Genomic DNA, 15,240 nt, shown 5'->3' with positions numbered 1-15,240 from the left:
ATCCTGAGTCAAAATCATGTTGAGTCAGCGCGTTGACTGATTGGGGGGGGGGGGGCAGTATTGTATGTGCCTATATGTTACTTGAGGCACAAATAAAAATCTTGTGGCTCTAATTTCCTTTGTTTTTACAAATATATTACAAATAGAAACATGTTTTTCAAGATCCTTGTATCGATGTATAATTTTTGTTGCATCAATGATTCCCCAGTGTATTAACACAATTAGTTACGTCACACAAATCGTTTTGCAGCAGTCGCACGTCATATCATCTTTATAGAGGGCGCACTTCTCAAAGCGGCATTTGATCAAAGTTGTCTGTACTTTCTGTTGCAATAACAACTACTTTTACATGTATTACAATTAATATCTTTATATATAACACATTTACATTCACAGAAGTTGTATGTTTATACATGTAGAATGGTTAACCTATTCACCACCAGACGTTCTCGCCCAAATTTTGCTGCACTTTTTTTCTTATATTCGTCAATATTTCTGGAAATGAACCCTAATTTTGAAGCCAATTTTCAGTTTTTACTAAAAAAAATGTTTTGTCCTAATCTTCTGAAGGAAAGTGCAGACTATAAACGGGGACATTTTGTGAATTTGTGATGAAAAGAGGGAACTGGTGGTGAAAATATTAAAGGCGTCAGTCGTTGTGCCGCGTCCTGTTCGATATGGGACTCATAGCAACGTATACAACGTGTGTAAAATACATTGTTTATTTACATAAAATTCGAACATGCGCTGCACAACGACCACCGTGCTTTAAATATTGTAAACCGCTTAATTTTCGCTACTTGTAATTTTCACGATTTGATGATTTTATAACAGACAAAATTTTGCAAAAGTCGCTGACGATTTGTGTCGTAGGACTGTTCGCTGCTACAACATTTCATGATCGTGACCGACACACAAAATTTGCAAAAATTATGTCGCAAAATTAAACTAGTTTCCTTGTGTTAGCAACTGAGTTGTACTGTACCTTATTTTCAAATCCATCAGTGTGGTGGGATGAAGATTTAGTGGTGTCTACGTCAGGAAACATTGTCTTGATTAGTGCCAATGCCGCAAGAACTTGACTTTGTAGACCTGTAACATTAGAAATACATATAGATGAACATTTATTTAATATTTCAAAAAAAACATGATATCATAGTAATTTATTGTATTTTATAGACCAAACGGAGCACTGCTGCTATCAAATAAAAAAAAAAACATCAATTTTTGTTAACTAGGAGAATTAAAAACTGAATTCACCACCAAAATATACCTTTGACCGCTTTCCTTCCCCACAAACAAAATAAATTTGAGAAAGCCCCTACGATGAAAAAAGTGGTTGTTATCCCAGCTTTATCCCCAAAATAACTATTTTAGATTGTCTGAGATATAGGTCTTTACTCACAACTGGTATAGCATATATCAAAGCAATAAATTGGAAAAATAAAAAAAGAAAGAAAGAAACCATGCGAATAGTCGTGAAATAAAGTAATATCAATACGTTGACTTACCAGTCACAATACACTGATGATATCCAGGAACGTGTATAAGTTTTTTTATCATAATTGACGCATTTGATTTCTCACGTAAATCGTTGATAGTGCTTCCCTATTTTAGTAATTAAAGTAAGACAACTTCAAAAATTGGATGATACCCAGTATATACAAATATATACAAATATACAAAAAACAAAACAAAAAAACTCTTTTGTTATAGACTTTTTTCTAATAGACGCCACTTGAATCAGAAAAATTGATCTTTTTTTTAAATATACATGATATAAATATTATTAATTAAATTTAAAGAAATTTCAAACTCATTTGGGAAATAATTTTAATTAAAGAGCAGTAGTCGTCGCACCACGCATGCGCGAGATATATGGGTCTCATAAAAACAAAGATGGCGACTTTGACTGTTGCGCAGATCAACGAGTACAAACTGAGACGTTACAAAGCTTTAATTAGGTATTTTTTTAAGTGATTGGTAGGTATCGAAGGAGTCACCGGTAGTAATTTGTGTAAGTCAAACCTCATACTTGTGATGCCCATTAGAAGAGCGCATTGGATTGTGAGAAAATCAATGTTTATCAACACAAATGTTGCACATGCACAGCGCGACAACCACCGCCAAATTTAATGCCAAATCACTTCACATATTATGCCATGTCCTTTAACAGCTGGAGAGTGAACAGACATACATACACACAGACGAAGTAACTATAAAGACTCCAATGATGTGCTTTGCACGCAGGAGTAAAAATAATTGGGTCCACAAACTATTTGTTTATGTCAAAGAGTATTTGAAAATTAAATTATTGTAGCAGGTTTTTAATTACAAAATATTTTTAGTGAGATCTATGGAAACCGCTACTAAATTGACAATTATTTAGCAAAAAATTCTACATACTGTTGACTATTATTAAAATGATGAATCCTTTGAGTACCAACTACAGTAATCGACCACAAAATAATTTTCTTTTATAGTCTGCTCTTTTTAACATAAATTTTCAATTTTTTTTATCAAAAACTAAAAGCAAGGCCATATTTTGTCTGTTTAGTCCAAAATTGAGACTTAATTCAGTGAAAATTACATAAAATTTTTAACATAAAAACAAATTTTATTCTAAGGGTTACTTATACTCAAATATTGTTACTGCTATACTGTAGAATACTTTATTTTCGCTTGGAATTTATTTTCGCTATTTTCGCTGAAGGGATGATTCTCTGAAAATAAAATTCAGCGAATATACTTTTTTTTCTATATTTCACATTTCACTCATCAAAAATCAGTGAAAATAAGTTTCATACAAAATTCCCAAAAAGCCTTTTTAGCGAAAATTAATTCCAGCGAAAATAAAGTATTTCACAGTATTCCCTGGAATATGTACACATATTAAAAAACACACAAGTAACGTTCTACCTCAAAGCTTCATTGTAATTAGAGTCCAGTACTTACTGCTCTTCCGATGAGAACACCGACATCATCAGACGGGAAGTTAAAAACATGCTTGATGTGACAGGATGATGAAGTTTCTATATCTTGGAGAATGCTGGTACCATTGGATCCACATTCTCTATTGACAGCTCCATTTAATTTTGAATCATTTGAACTTGAAAGGAAAAAAATTTAATCAACGGTCACAAATAAATCAACAGATATTTTTTTTGAAAACTACTGTAAAATACTTTATTTTAGCTGGATTTAATTTTCGCTGATTTTTGACTGAGTTGAATGTAAAATATAGGAAAAAAGATATATTCGCTGGATTTTATTGTCACTAAATCATTCCTTCAGCGAAAATTAATTTCAAGTGAGAATAAAGTATTTTACAGTACCTCTAATTTATGTAAAGATGCAAGAACCGCTAAGAATAGAATAGAATAATGCTTTATTAATACCGTAAAGAAAGAGTTAACATTTCTTTTTAGGTTTTCAGATTAATAAAGTAAATAATAGATGTACTAAGTGTTCACAGAAGTATTACCGATGTTTAAATATATAACTGGAACAAAACAACTAATAAAGAAAAAATATTGAGTCAAAAGCAATGTTTTCTAGCATGGATGGGAATTTATTCTGCGTAATATTTTGTGACAGTTCACTTGAAAAGTGCTCACTCCATGACCTGATAAAAATAGGATTCCATGGCTGTGAACATGACTATGACAGATGTAGTCCAACGACTAGTTCCTTTTTTTGAACACAGTCGATTGATTGTTATTACGAGAATTATACAATGATGGCAGTAAACAGTGTGCTTATTATTATATGGATAACAAATAAAATATTTACCATGCCTCCATTGTGACAAAACTTGGTTATATAAACATGCCAGTTGTAGCATCACTATCTAGTAATCAAAAAAACACAAATTTTATATATTAACCCATAGACATTAAAAATACATGTATATAATAACCACAGTTGCTTGTAACATAAAGTTAAATAGTACTTTTATCAAATATCGGATATTATCAGCCCCTCTGTGTATATTTAGCACAGTAACTTGGGTGCTGAAAATCAATAAATACTATTTTTTTTTTAAATCATCTGCTATAAGCATATATACATTTGAAAACCGGCATGGTGTCAATTTCGCTAGGTACTATGTTTCATAACTTGTTTATTTATATGCGTATAGCGAATATGACTTTTTTTAAATTAGTATTTATTGATTTGCATCCCCAGGTGACTGTGGTATAAAGAAATGGTACACACATTATCCAATGTTTGATAAAAGTTCTATTTAACTTTGTTACAAGCGACTATGGTGTTGAAGACGTACACATTGTAACGATCATATGAGTACAGTGCACGGGAAGAATTTGTCGTTTGCTATGCGCACAGGACTGTGTGCCTGAAAAGTCTCCTGACCTCCGACACACAGTGCCACTCTAATTTAGAGTTATTTGCAATCGCTGTCAACACAACTGAGATATTAAATGTCCTATGTTATTGTCACCGCCATTGTGATCGCCTAGCGACTCTGACGCCTGGCGGCGATGTACACATAGTCATGCCACAGGGCCGGGAAGCTAGGACGTATGATGTAGACTCAGGACGCCATCGCAAATTGCCACACAACAATGTATGCCATTTGCCAGCACACTAACCTGATTAAATGTAATAACTTACCGTATTCGTGCAGACTAAAAACTATATTACCGCAACTATCCAGAATCGTTTTTATAAAAAAGGGAGGGACAATATACTTTTGTGACGAATTAAATCGCGCATTGAACAATAGACACAGTTGCGCGTGCGCATTGAATGCCATGTTCACTGCCGCTAGGTGGCGTTGTACGGTGTTTCAATTTTTTTTTAGTTTGGGCTGTGATGGTGTTTTGCTGACTTATTTTTATTTGTTCGCGAATATTACTACATATAATATTAAAATTTGAGAAAAACCAAGCGACGGACTATATTTTAGGCTTAATGGGAGCTGATGATTAGCGAAAACAAGTAACTTTGGTTTACAATGTATTTCCAGAACTTATAATAATCAAATACTAGTAAAAGGAACTCTGATAACCCTGGTGAATAAACGGTGTTACAAATGGTATTTATGTATTTAACGCGTTCAATATTCTTTGAATACCATTTATTTGTATAGAGACGTGAATGTTGTTTTTAAATATATGCCATCTTATTTGTCTTCGTGTTGTTTTCATAATGCTGTATTAATCTGAATTATATTATTTATCTCCGGAGTTTAGTGAGTAACTCATAGTGATTTAAGCATCATAAGCATTGATTTGAGGTTCGTCATTACTATATCATGAATATTCATGAGACCATGTGATTCGGACAAACAGATCTGTTATTAAAAACTACGTTGTCCTCAAGTGTGCCATCAGACGAGTTAACAGTTGAAATTTGTATTACTCGTAAAATACACATGACGACTTTGACACGTATATTAATTTTGAACTTGTTAACATTCCAATGGTTACAAATTGTCTATCAAGTCAAACGATGATGTATTGTTATTGTCGTATGGCGGCGCTGTACCATCAAACATTCATTTTTGATTGGGCGTGGACGGGCGTCACGATCCGGGAGGGGCTGTACATACTTGGAGCCTGGATGGGAGTCAGTTAAAAACTGGACTCAAAAAGTTCTACGTTGAAAGCGGCCCTTGGCTAAAAAAAATTGCGTTTTTCGTGAAAAATTACCTAAATTTGGCTAACATGGCCGAAAATTTTGAAATTGGAGTTCAACAAGATCGGCTTGACCGTGAGGGACAACAGCAACGCATACCGTATACGCCACGGTCTTGAAATAATTTTGGTTATATCCAATCTTTTCATCTCAGACCTATTTACATTCTTTTGGGCGGGGCACGAATTGAATACGTGATCTAGACGATTTGTCACCGAGCGGGCCCGTATTTTTGCTCACTATTAAAAGTCGTCGTGTGTATTTAAAAAAATAATCTATTAATAAAATACTGTAAAATATGTTTAAATAGCTACATACCATTCTAGCGAATTTGGCTCAATGCATGAATTAACGGAATCTTAATTTAGCTAAAGTATCAACAATTTCACTGTGAGAATATGCTTTATTTTAAATTAGTGACATCTTGAATTAGCGAAATTACAGATTAGCTAAATTAGCTAAAATAACATGCTAGCTAAAAAGACACGTTTACAGTACGCATACGACCACGTCTCCATTTTGCGATCATGGTAGCGTTGCATACTTTAATAGATTATTTCATTACCTTCAATATTCACATTTTCTAATTTTCGAAAAATAAAACAAAATATTTTGCAACACGTGTGGTCAACACAATACATGACTCCGTCTAGAACAGTCTTGTCCCCTGAACCAAGACAACGCCCAAAATTATGCTGTACCATTACTTTCACCATCCTACTACAGCCAGATCTGAAGGCCTTTGCCGCATTCTGGCCATGCTGTGTGGCGCGTATCGCGTGGACGGGTTTCATGTTCTCTGCACGTAATAAGCTCGGTTATTAAGCATCCTTTTTTGGGGATGCCCGGTGGCCGAGGGGAAGACGTGTAGTGGCGTGAAGCTAGGCGATTAGGTGCGGTACGCGAGCGCCGGTTCGAGTCACGCACGCAGTACGTGTTTACTATAATTAGACATAGTCTTTACCTTGCCGTTTATTCGGTGTTATTTGCTTACAGAACGCAGTTTGGCGCTTTGGCGTAAAAGAACAAGCCTGAGAACACAGAGTCGTTACGAATATTCAAATTACACTGATCGATTTGTCATACACACGAACAATCAATCTGCTTGTTTATTTCATTCTGCGTGTATTCGTACTCCTGGAACGAAAATAGTAACTCTGAATCAAGGTAAAGTAGGCTGCGGCACTGCGTGTTACGAGTTTCGTATGACAATCAGCGGAGTTGTTCGTGGGTTGCTCGAGATACTATTACTCGCTTCGGATATGAAAACTCGCTTTCGTCTCTTACTATCTGTCACTTCACTTTGGCCTGTCGCCCCTCCTGGAACATAGGCCATCGATGACAGTTCTCAAGCGTATGCGGTCCTGTGCTGCAGTATCTAGCTCTCCCCAGGTGGATCTTGAGTGCCTAACATCATCGTTGAGGTCCCTCCGCCAGGTGTTTTTTGGCCTTCCTCGTTTCCTCTTTCCCTGTGTATTCTATGTCAAGACTTGTCCGGTGATTTTGGTTGGTTGCTTACGCAAAGTTATATATTTGATTTTGTTGAACATTTGAAGGCCGCAAAAATGAGGAAACTTTTTACCTCCGTACAATGATTGCTATACGTGTTCATGCCCCATATGTTTATAACGTTTTTCTTTTCCATTTTAAACGTTTAGTTATATACATACATGTAAATACAAAAATTAATTATTGAAGAATAAAATCTATTCTCTTTTGTGTCGCAGCTAAAATAAAGTGATGCTAATGCTGATCTAAATTATTTGTATGTGTAAGAAAAATACGAGACAAGAGATTTTATTGTCAGTCGGGTCTTTAGTTTATGTAATTTTATGTAATAGTAGTCGAGATTGTGCAATTCAAATTTTTGACAAACTAAAAGAAAATAGACCTCGTCTTCAATGCAATTATTACAGAATTTACAGACTCTGCTTTCATTGGTACTTTTGAAATTCTTTGCCTGCTTTTTTCAATTTCCAAACTATGGTTGTTAACCCCGAATTATTGTGTTTTCACTGTAGTATATAGCAACCGCTGCTATTTTCCCTATTTTATGTATATTATTTGAAAGATTTTCTCAAAAACACAGATTGACAGTGAATACAAAAAGTGCGCATAACGTAAACGAACCAATTATAAACAGATATCGGCATGAAATAGTGTAACAACCGCATGTGCGCCGAAAATTTACACAATGTAAAAAATGCATGAGTAACATTCTGCAACAAAACAACGACTTATTTGGAAGAAATCGCGATAATCCATGATGTGAACAAGGCCGACAAAAGAACGAAGCAGTCAGAGATAAAATAGTCACCCACGTTTCTTGGTCGTAGTCTCAATGCCAGTAGATTTTTAAATGGCGTTGTTCTTCGACCAATAGATATGGTTTTTGCGATTACACCAAATTTGAAAGGTCACGATGGAAGTCAGGGAGGATTTTGTCATGCGCCCCGGCGTCTGTTCGAATGAGAAGACCGAGTAAATAAAACGTAAAGGGCTCATTAAAGATCACAATACAATGATGGTCCATTTGTTTAAAGAAAAGTGCATGATATTTGATGCCGAATAAGTCTTTTTCTGCAAGAAAAATCCGAAACCTTTATGAGAAAATCACAAATTACAGAGTTTAAAACTATTAGTTAAAATCCACAGAAAAGAACAATCATTTAACCAATTATTTGTTATTATCTTTATTTTGCCAAGACAAGTTAAAAAATAACTTTAAAAATTAACTAAAAATAACAAACAACCGACTGTTTTTGACATTTTACCCTACCATACGTACTGGAGTTAAGAAAAAATAACGTTGACTGAGTTATAGCAACACCACTTCCTGTGCCAGATCCAAGATGTAAATGAAGCTATGTGAAATAGTGTGAACACAGAGGCAAACGAGATTGGATTTCTTGATAAATGGGTTGATGAATATTATCTGTGAAATTCAAATGATATTATACAGCAACCCAGATATGGAGAATGACAGAATAGTCACGTGATATCCGACCCACTCGTAACGCGTTGGCAGTGAACTGAACTGATAAAACTAACATCATCAAACAAATACAAAGCGGTCACATGACACATATCTGACGTAAGACCATACCTGGAAGGGTTGTATTGTATTTCGACGACACGTTAAACCCGTAAGATGTTCACCGTGTGACTTGAAGATATTCATTTGTTTTAATACTGAACAGCGATAAAAACTCGATCACTATGCGTTTTAAAGCGCATTTGTGTTGATAAACATTGATTTTCCCACAATTCAATGCGCTCTTCAAATGGAAATCACAAGTATGAGGTTTGACCTGGGCGCGACTTGCCCTAATTATCGCCGGTGACTTCTTCGATACCTTCCAATCACCTAAAAATACTTAATTAAAGCTTGGTAACATCCCAGTGTGTACTCGTTGATCTGCGCAATAGTCAAAGTCGCCATCTCACGCATGCGTGGCGCGAAGACTACCGCCCTTTAATCTTTTCATACAACTGTTTATGCGTGTACTTCATTTTCCACTGATCTTTGTATTTTCTTTGTATTCAAATACTGTACGATGTGATATCACGGAGAATGTCGTGCAATAACTTTTAAAATATCTACACTTACGCAGTACAATTTTAATAGTGCTTCGTAGAAAAAAACGAAGTCATATATCACCATGACGACTATGTTATTTATTATTAACACATTGTGTATTAACAAATTGTATATTTTTCCCAAACATTGCATTTTCAAATACACCTTTTCTATAAGTAACGCCCTCTAGTCTCAACTTTGGACCATCAAAGCTCAACTGGAACAGAATAGCAGAGTAACTTTTCCCATCATGCCATATAACAAGGGGTCATCGATCAAGGTGTAATATGGCAATTTATATCCACTAAAGTAGTGCATGCTTAGTGAAGTGGCTTAGTGATTACCATGGGAGAAGACCCAAATACGACTTTAAATCACACTATGTAACAGCTGCTTGAATGCATTGGTGTAAATAAGCATCCTGCAAATCTAATGTCAAATATTCCTCTGGTGATGTAGCATCTATATAATATCTTTTTTTATTGGTCAGAACTAATCTACGTATAATCCAGCAATCCCAGTTTCTAACTCGATTTCGACTAACTCCGTTTACGATTTGGAATCTGCTAATACTTTGTACATTATGCAATATTATTGCTTTTAAATCTGCACATCAATGCCCTACTAACTGCGGACCAACGTGAAATGAATACGGCCATGATAAATGATATAAATGGATGAGGAATTAAATGAAACTGATCTGACTAGTACGAAACGATGTGATATGATGCGATTTGATATGATACGATGTGATTTGATGCGATGCGATGCAATGTGATGCGATGTGATGTGATGTGATGTGATGTGATGTGATGTGATGTGATGTGATGTGATGTGATGTGATGTGATATGATGCAATGTGATATGATATGATGTGATTTGATGCGATGCGATGCAATGTGATGTGATGCAATGTGATGCGAGGTGATGTGATGTTATGTGATGTGATGTGATGTAATGTGATGTGATGTGATGTGATGTGATGTGATGCGATGCGATGCGAGGTGATGTGATGTGATACATAACAATGCGATGTGATTTTATACGCTGCGATGTGATGTAATGTAGTGGCGAGGAAAGAAATAGTTACCGATTTGTCCCAGACCAAGTTCACATATTCAGCGGAACTCACGTTTTACAATATATAGACAATAGAAGGAACAAAATTACAATTATCAATTGTTTATAATAATTTAATTCATACAAAATATAACTTTTACATTGATTTTTAATGTACAAGATAATGAATGAATCGATCTTACTCCGAATCATTTCTAAAAGAAACTTTGAGAAAATAAACACTTTAAAAGTAGTAGTGATTATACGAAGTTACATTGTGCAAATATGGCAGCGATTCCTTGGTAGGCTGCATTTGCCCCCCCCCTCTCCTCCTTCGCATGCCTCAAATGTCCACGGAAAACCAGTTTACTCAAAAGTTGAATTACACCAATGATGCCGTACTGAAGTCACTCAAGTAATTTCTGAGCTCCTCTTTTCATACAAGAACTGTAGAGCGCCATCAGCGACGGATATAATGTTTCTGCAAGGGAACGTGGTTGTACTTTGGCATCAAACTGCGTGATGCTGACCACTCTCGACTTGTTAGGTTCCCTAGTAAATATTATAATATGAATGCAATGTTATTTACATGTATGTCATAGCAGTAGTATTTTTGTTTATCGATAAGCGTATGGTTATAAAACCCCAGCTTCTGTCCCAGCTTGTAGTTATCACAAATGTAGAAATGCGCCCGCATAGCGGTACTATTTAGCTTGCAAATAAATCAATCCGCGCGATTCGTTTTCATTACACGGAACAAATCAAGTTAAAGCGGGGGAGTCGTCACCTGCGCATGCGCCAGATGGCCATAGCGTGTCATTGTTTACAAACAAGCGTCTACCCATGAGCCTTTGTGTTTTTAGCGTGTGTTGTTATCGTCGCTTGGGACTCAATTCCCGCGCGTGCGCAGGTGACAACCGTCCAGCTTTAATATAACAAATGATACGTAGCTATCAACTCGGGATTCCAATACATCGCGCCCTCTAGCGACCACATGTTTCACTGACGAAAAAATGAAGCGCTGTCGTTCAACAAATGTAACAAAACCCTAAAAAAAGTTATTGACGGGCGACTACAGGTCAAAGTATTAAGGACGCTGTGAACGTGTGGCCTTCCAGTCATCGGTTTACGTCACAGCTGCGCTTCATCGCTGAATACATTTCTGAGCATGTCAAACCCGCTTTGTAACTCACCCTTCTATTGGATATAGTATCGTTCCAGATGGATAGGTATGGGCTCTCACATACTTCTTGCTCGGGGGACATTTTCTGCAATCCACGCTTACATCTATAATTATAAGTAATATTAAAATTAGTGTGCGTTTCTGGCTGTGTGTTATAATGGTTTGACGTTGACGGGGAGACTCGAGCTCGGGTTGTTATAGAGAGAGGGATTTTCAGCAATTCGTCATACATACAACAACCATTTTTTTTTCTCGCCTAAGTGAGTTCCACCCAGAAATTAAGATAGATGGTGACCTTTGTGAAATAATACAATATTATTATTTTACCGAGCAAATTATTTGGAAATTCCACTCACAATATGCAAAATAAATTCCCGTTTGTTGAATCTTGGTCACTCCGCATATGTTGCAAAAATCTCTTGCGGCCACCAATCCCATCAAGTAGCCAGGGGACACGATGTGCCTTATCTCCATGTCCTGTTAGGAGAAATACAGTGTAATGTATTAATCCATTCATTCATTTACCTAGACCGGTATAAGTCCGTTAAATGTTTACGAATACAGAACATTATGGGTGATCAAAATGTTATGATGTGCCCTCATTCCAAATATATAACAATTCGTTTGTTTTTACGAAATGAGACGTACGCTCACCTTGTCAAGCGACTCTATCGTGTGTATTTCTTTGGCATTGCTGTTCCATTTCACGTGTTTTATTTTATCGGATAATAACTGACTTGCTGCCTTTGGCGAGACATCAATAATGAACTCACTCCTGTACCTGCAAATAAAATATGTGATCGGGTCGTCAGTAAGTAAGAATCCCCTACATGTACATGAGTTGACTGGCAACAAAACAAACCATTCATCTATTTCATCTTTTGTATTTCCATTTTAATTAATAATTAATATTATATATTATTATACTCACACGTAACCCTCCCAGTCATGTGACTTCTTGTATGAAACCACGCAGTTTCCATTCTAAAATAAACACATAACATAAATTGTTGAATGCAGGCTTCGTGTATGGGTGGATGTGAGAATTATTGAAATGGAGAGCGTGTTTTTTATGTAATTACTTGATTCCTTTCTTTTGTGTCCATGGATGTTTTTTCTTAGTTACAAACACCTTATATATTTTATCTGTATGAACACGAGTCATGTAAACCGAATGACGATAAGGGCGCAGAAGTGACTATTAAAACAATAAAGTATGTCAAGTATCATGTGCACGGGTCCCACGCCCCAAGTACGCACGGTTGTGATTGGTCCGGGTCGGAGTGGCGCTTGTCGCTGTATGTCAACGTTACGGTTGCTGAGGTTCGCAACTCAGGTCACTGGGTCATTTTGTCCGTGTTTGATCGAGTTAGCCTATCTCCGCTACGGATTTATATGATACGAAAGGATGGGTATTTGTTGATGTTATGTTATTAATAATAGTTGGCCTTGCGGTCATGTCTCTTATCTTTTTTTAAAGCGCGGTAGTCGTCGCGCTGCGCATGTGCGAGATATATGGGTCTCATATAAACAAAGATGGCGACTTTGACTGTTGCGTAGATCAACAAGTACGAACTGAGACGTTTCCAAGCTTTAATTAAGTAATTTTCATGTTATTGCAAGGCATCGAATGAGTCACCGGCGGTAATCAGTGCAAGTCGCGCCCAGGTCAAACCTCATACTTGTGATTCCCATTTGAAGAGCGCATTGGATTGTGGGAAAATCAATGTTTATCAACACACGCAGCGCGACGACTACCGCGCTTTAATCGGCTGCGACCAGACAATCGCGCCCTCTCGCGGCAGAACGTTTCTATGCGGAGCGGAGTGCTGCTCGTAAACAGGGAAAAGTAATGCACGCATTTATTTCAATGCATTTTAAAGAGCTTGGTCACTCCGCCGATGTTGCAAAAATCATAAGATGTACGTTTTGCAATAAGGCTGTGACACCATGACATACAGTACATAATATGTATACTTTTCGCCCGGACTTTTCGCCGCTCTAACGCCTGCGTTCAGAGTTTAAATTGACAACGGTGCAAGAACATCGATATATTTTCGCATCGGAGGGGTGTGTGTGTGGCTCAACTTGATACGTTCACACATCTTGGAGCTGATCATGTTATTGTTCGACCGCTAAGTATGTTTGAACTCGGTAAATAGATATTTAGATAATAAAAAAGTCAATATTTTCCCGTTGCTACATGATTACATACACTGATCATTATCTCGTAAACAAAATGATTATTTTTTTGAAAAAAAAACCTTGTCTAGAAGAAGACAGTCGATATGGTGTCTTATTTCAACTGTATAATATGTTCACTTGTGGTAGAGCTATAAAATAATATTATCAATGTTATGAATTGTTGACGGCTATTCAACATTTGTGGAAACCAGAATAGAATAGGTACGTGTATACATTAGCGATATGGCTGAGACATCATGCTCATTAGTGACGTCATCTCCCAGCGCTCATTAGTTTGTCGTCCACTTCACAGCCCGTGTTATACTCGATATTGAGGGCATTTCGCAGCACATACAAGTTGTTTTTATCGACAGAATTGATTCATAGATCTCATTTTTCATGTACAGAGTGACAAAAGCCAGACCTCTGCTCCCCATTAACGTAACACCTTGAATACCTATTGACATGAATATACCTTAAAGCGCGGTGGTCGTCGCGCAGCACGTGTTGGAATTTCATGTAAATAAACAATGTATTTTACACGCGTTGTATACGTTGCTATGAGTCCCATATCGAACAGGACGCGGCACGACGACTGCCGCCCTTATTTATTGCTTACAAGTTAGTTTTGTCTGTGTTATAATGTAACCACGTAGTTGAAAGACGGAGACTATTGTGCGCGGGTGGCTATTATAAAATCGTGAACACCCTTTTTATTCCAAAATGCGTTAATTCATAACCTATTACAAAACTCGTCGTCATTTATAACAAAATGCGTAAATTATAACAAAATATTGCAGTACAGGGTGAGACCATGGGTGTGCGTGGTCGGACTGAAAAGGTTAATTTAACAACTTTATTCGATGAATAGTATATGACGAAATTAGTTTTCAATTAGTTTGCGCATTTCAGTCAGTTAAACATTAACTACAATGACAACACGTTTTTCAATAGTAGTTTTTGTAGTTTAAAACAAAAACAAATCTCCGTTGAAAATAGCGTAATCAAGTAACCAACATAAAGCTGACTGGTCCCTTACCTCATAACTTGAAGCTTTCCAATCTGAGTCTTGGGCATATTTGAACACAGTTTTCATGCATTCATCTGCGATCATCCTAAAAATACTCATCTTATTGTCGGCAACATCTGCTAAGCAGCGCACACCATCAGTTTTAAAGCTTGTCTATTTCGCGATTTTGACTAATAGTGATTGTTTGAGCTAAACGTAAGTGTCCGTTTTGATTGCCTTCAAGTTGGGGGACCGTCTGTTCATGTTCCTCTCTATTGGTTGGTGATGAAGAATCTGCCAAACATCTGCTGCTGATATTTACATATTCTCCCTATACGGTATATATTTATATGTCATTCAGGGTTAAACCAATCGAAATATGGAGGGGTGGAAGATGGGATTTTGTGGGATATGATTATTTTCTCTGTGTTGATTTGTTCACATAACTAATTATATGCAAATCGTTATAGCTAGATTGTGTTCGGGAAAGCTTTGATAACATAGGGAAAGGCGGGGTGGGGTAAACTCTCTCCCAAATAATGTTACAAAAGTGAATGAAAACAA

General features: G+C 36.6%; 2 protein-coding genes across 2 annotated transcripts; both read right to left on the bottom strand.

Moving 5' to 3' along the window:
- Nucleotides 1-943: 943 nt before the first annotated feature.
- LOC102805085 (uncharacterized) lies at nt 944-4,680 on the bottom strand. Its single transcript, XM_006817851.3, has 5 exons — nt 4,636-4,680; nt 3,793-3,850; nt 2,956-3,109; nt 1,512-1,608; nt 944-1,092 (listed from the first exon to the last, which is right to left on the bottom strand). Exons 2-5 carry the CDS (start codon nt 3,801-3,803, stop codon nt 944-946), a joined length of 411 nt encoding a protein of 136 aa, XP_006817914.3. The 5' UTR covers nt 3,804-3,850; nt 4,636-4,680.
- A 6,027-nt stretch (nt 4,681-10,707) lies between these two features.
- On the bottom strand, nt 10,708-14,744 carry LOC100374684 (stAR-related lipid transfer protein 5-like). The gene is made up of 5 exons (XM_078010197.1): nt 14,707-14,744; nt 12,138-12,264; nt 11,840-11,960; nt 11,494-11,587; nt 10,708-10,852 (listed from the first exon to the last, which is right to left on the bottom strand). The coding sequence occupies exons 1-5, from the start codon at nt 14,742-14,744 to the stop codon at nt 10,708-10,710; spliced, it is 525 nt and encodes a 174-aa protein (XP_077866323.1).
- Nucleotides 14,745-15,240: the final 496 nt, after the last annotated feature.

The sequence above is a fragment of the Saccoglossus kowalevskii genome, chromosome 16, assembly GCF_978046115.1.
Source record: "Saccoglossus kowalevskii chromosome 16, keSacKowa6.1, whole genome shotgun sequence".
Lineage (NCBI taxonomy): Eukaryota > Metazoa > Hemichordata > Enteropneusta > Harrimaniidae > Saccoglossus > Saccoglossus kowalevskii.
This window is presented reverse-complemented; position numbering and strand designations above follow the sequence as displayed.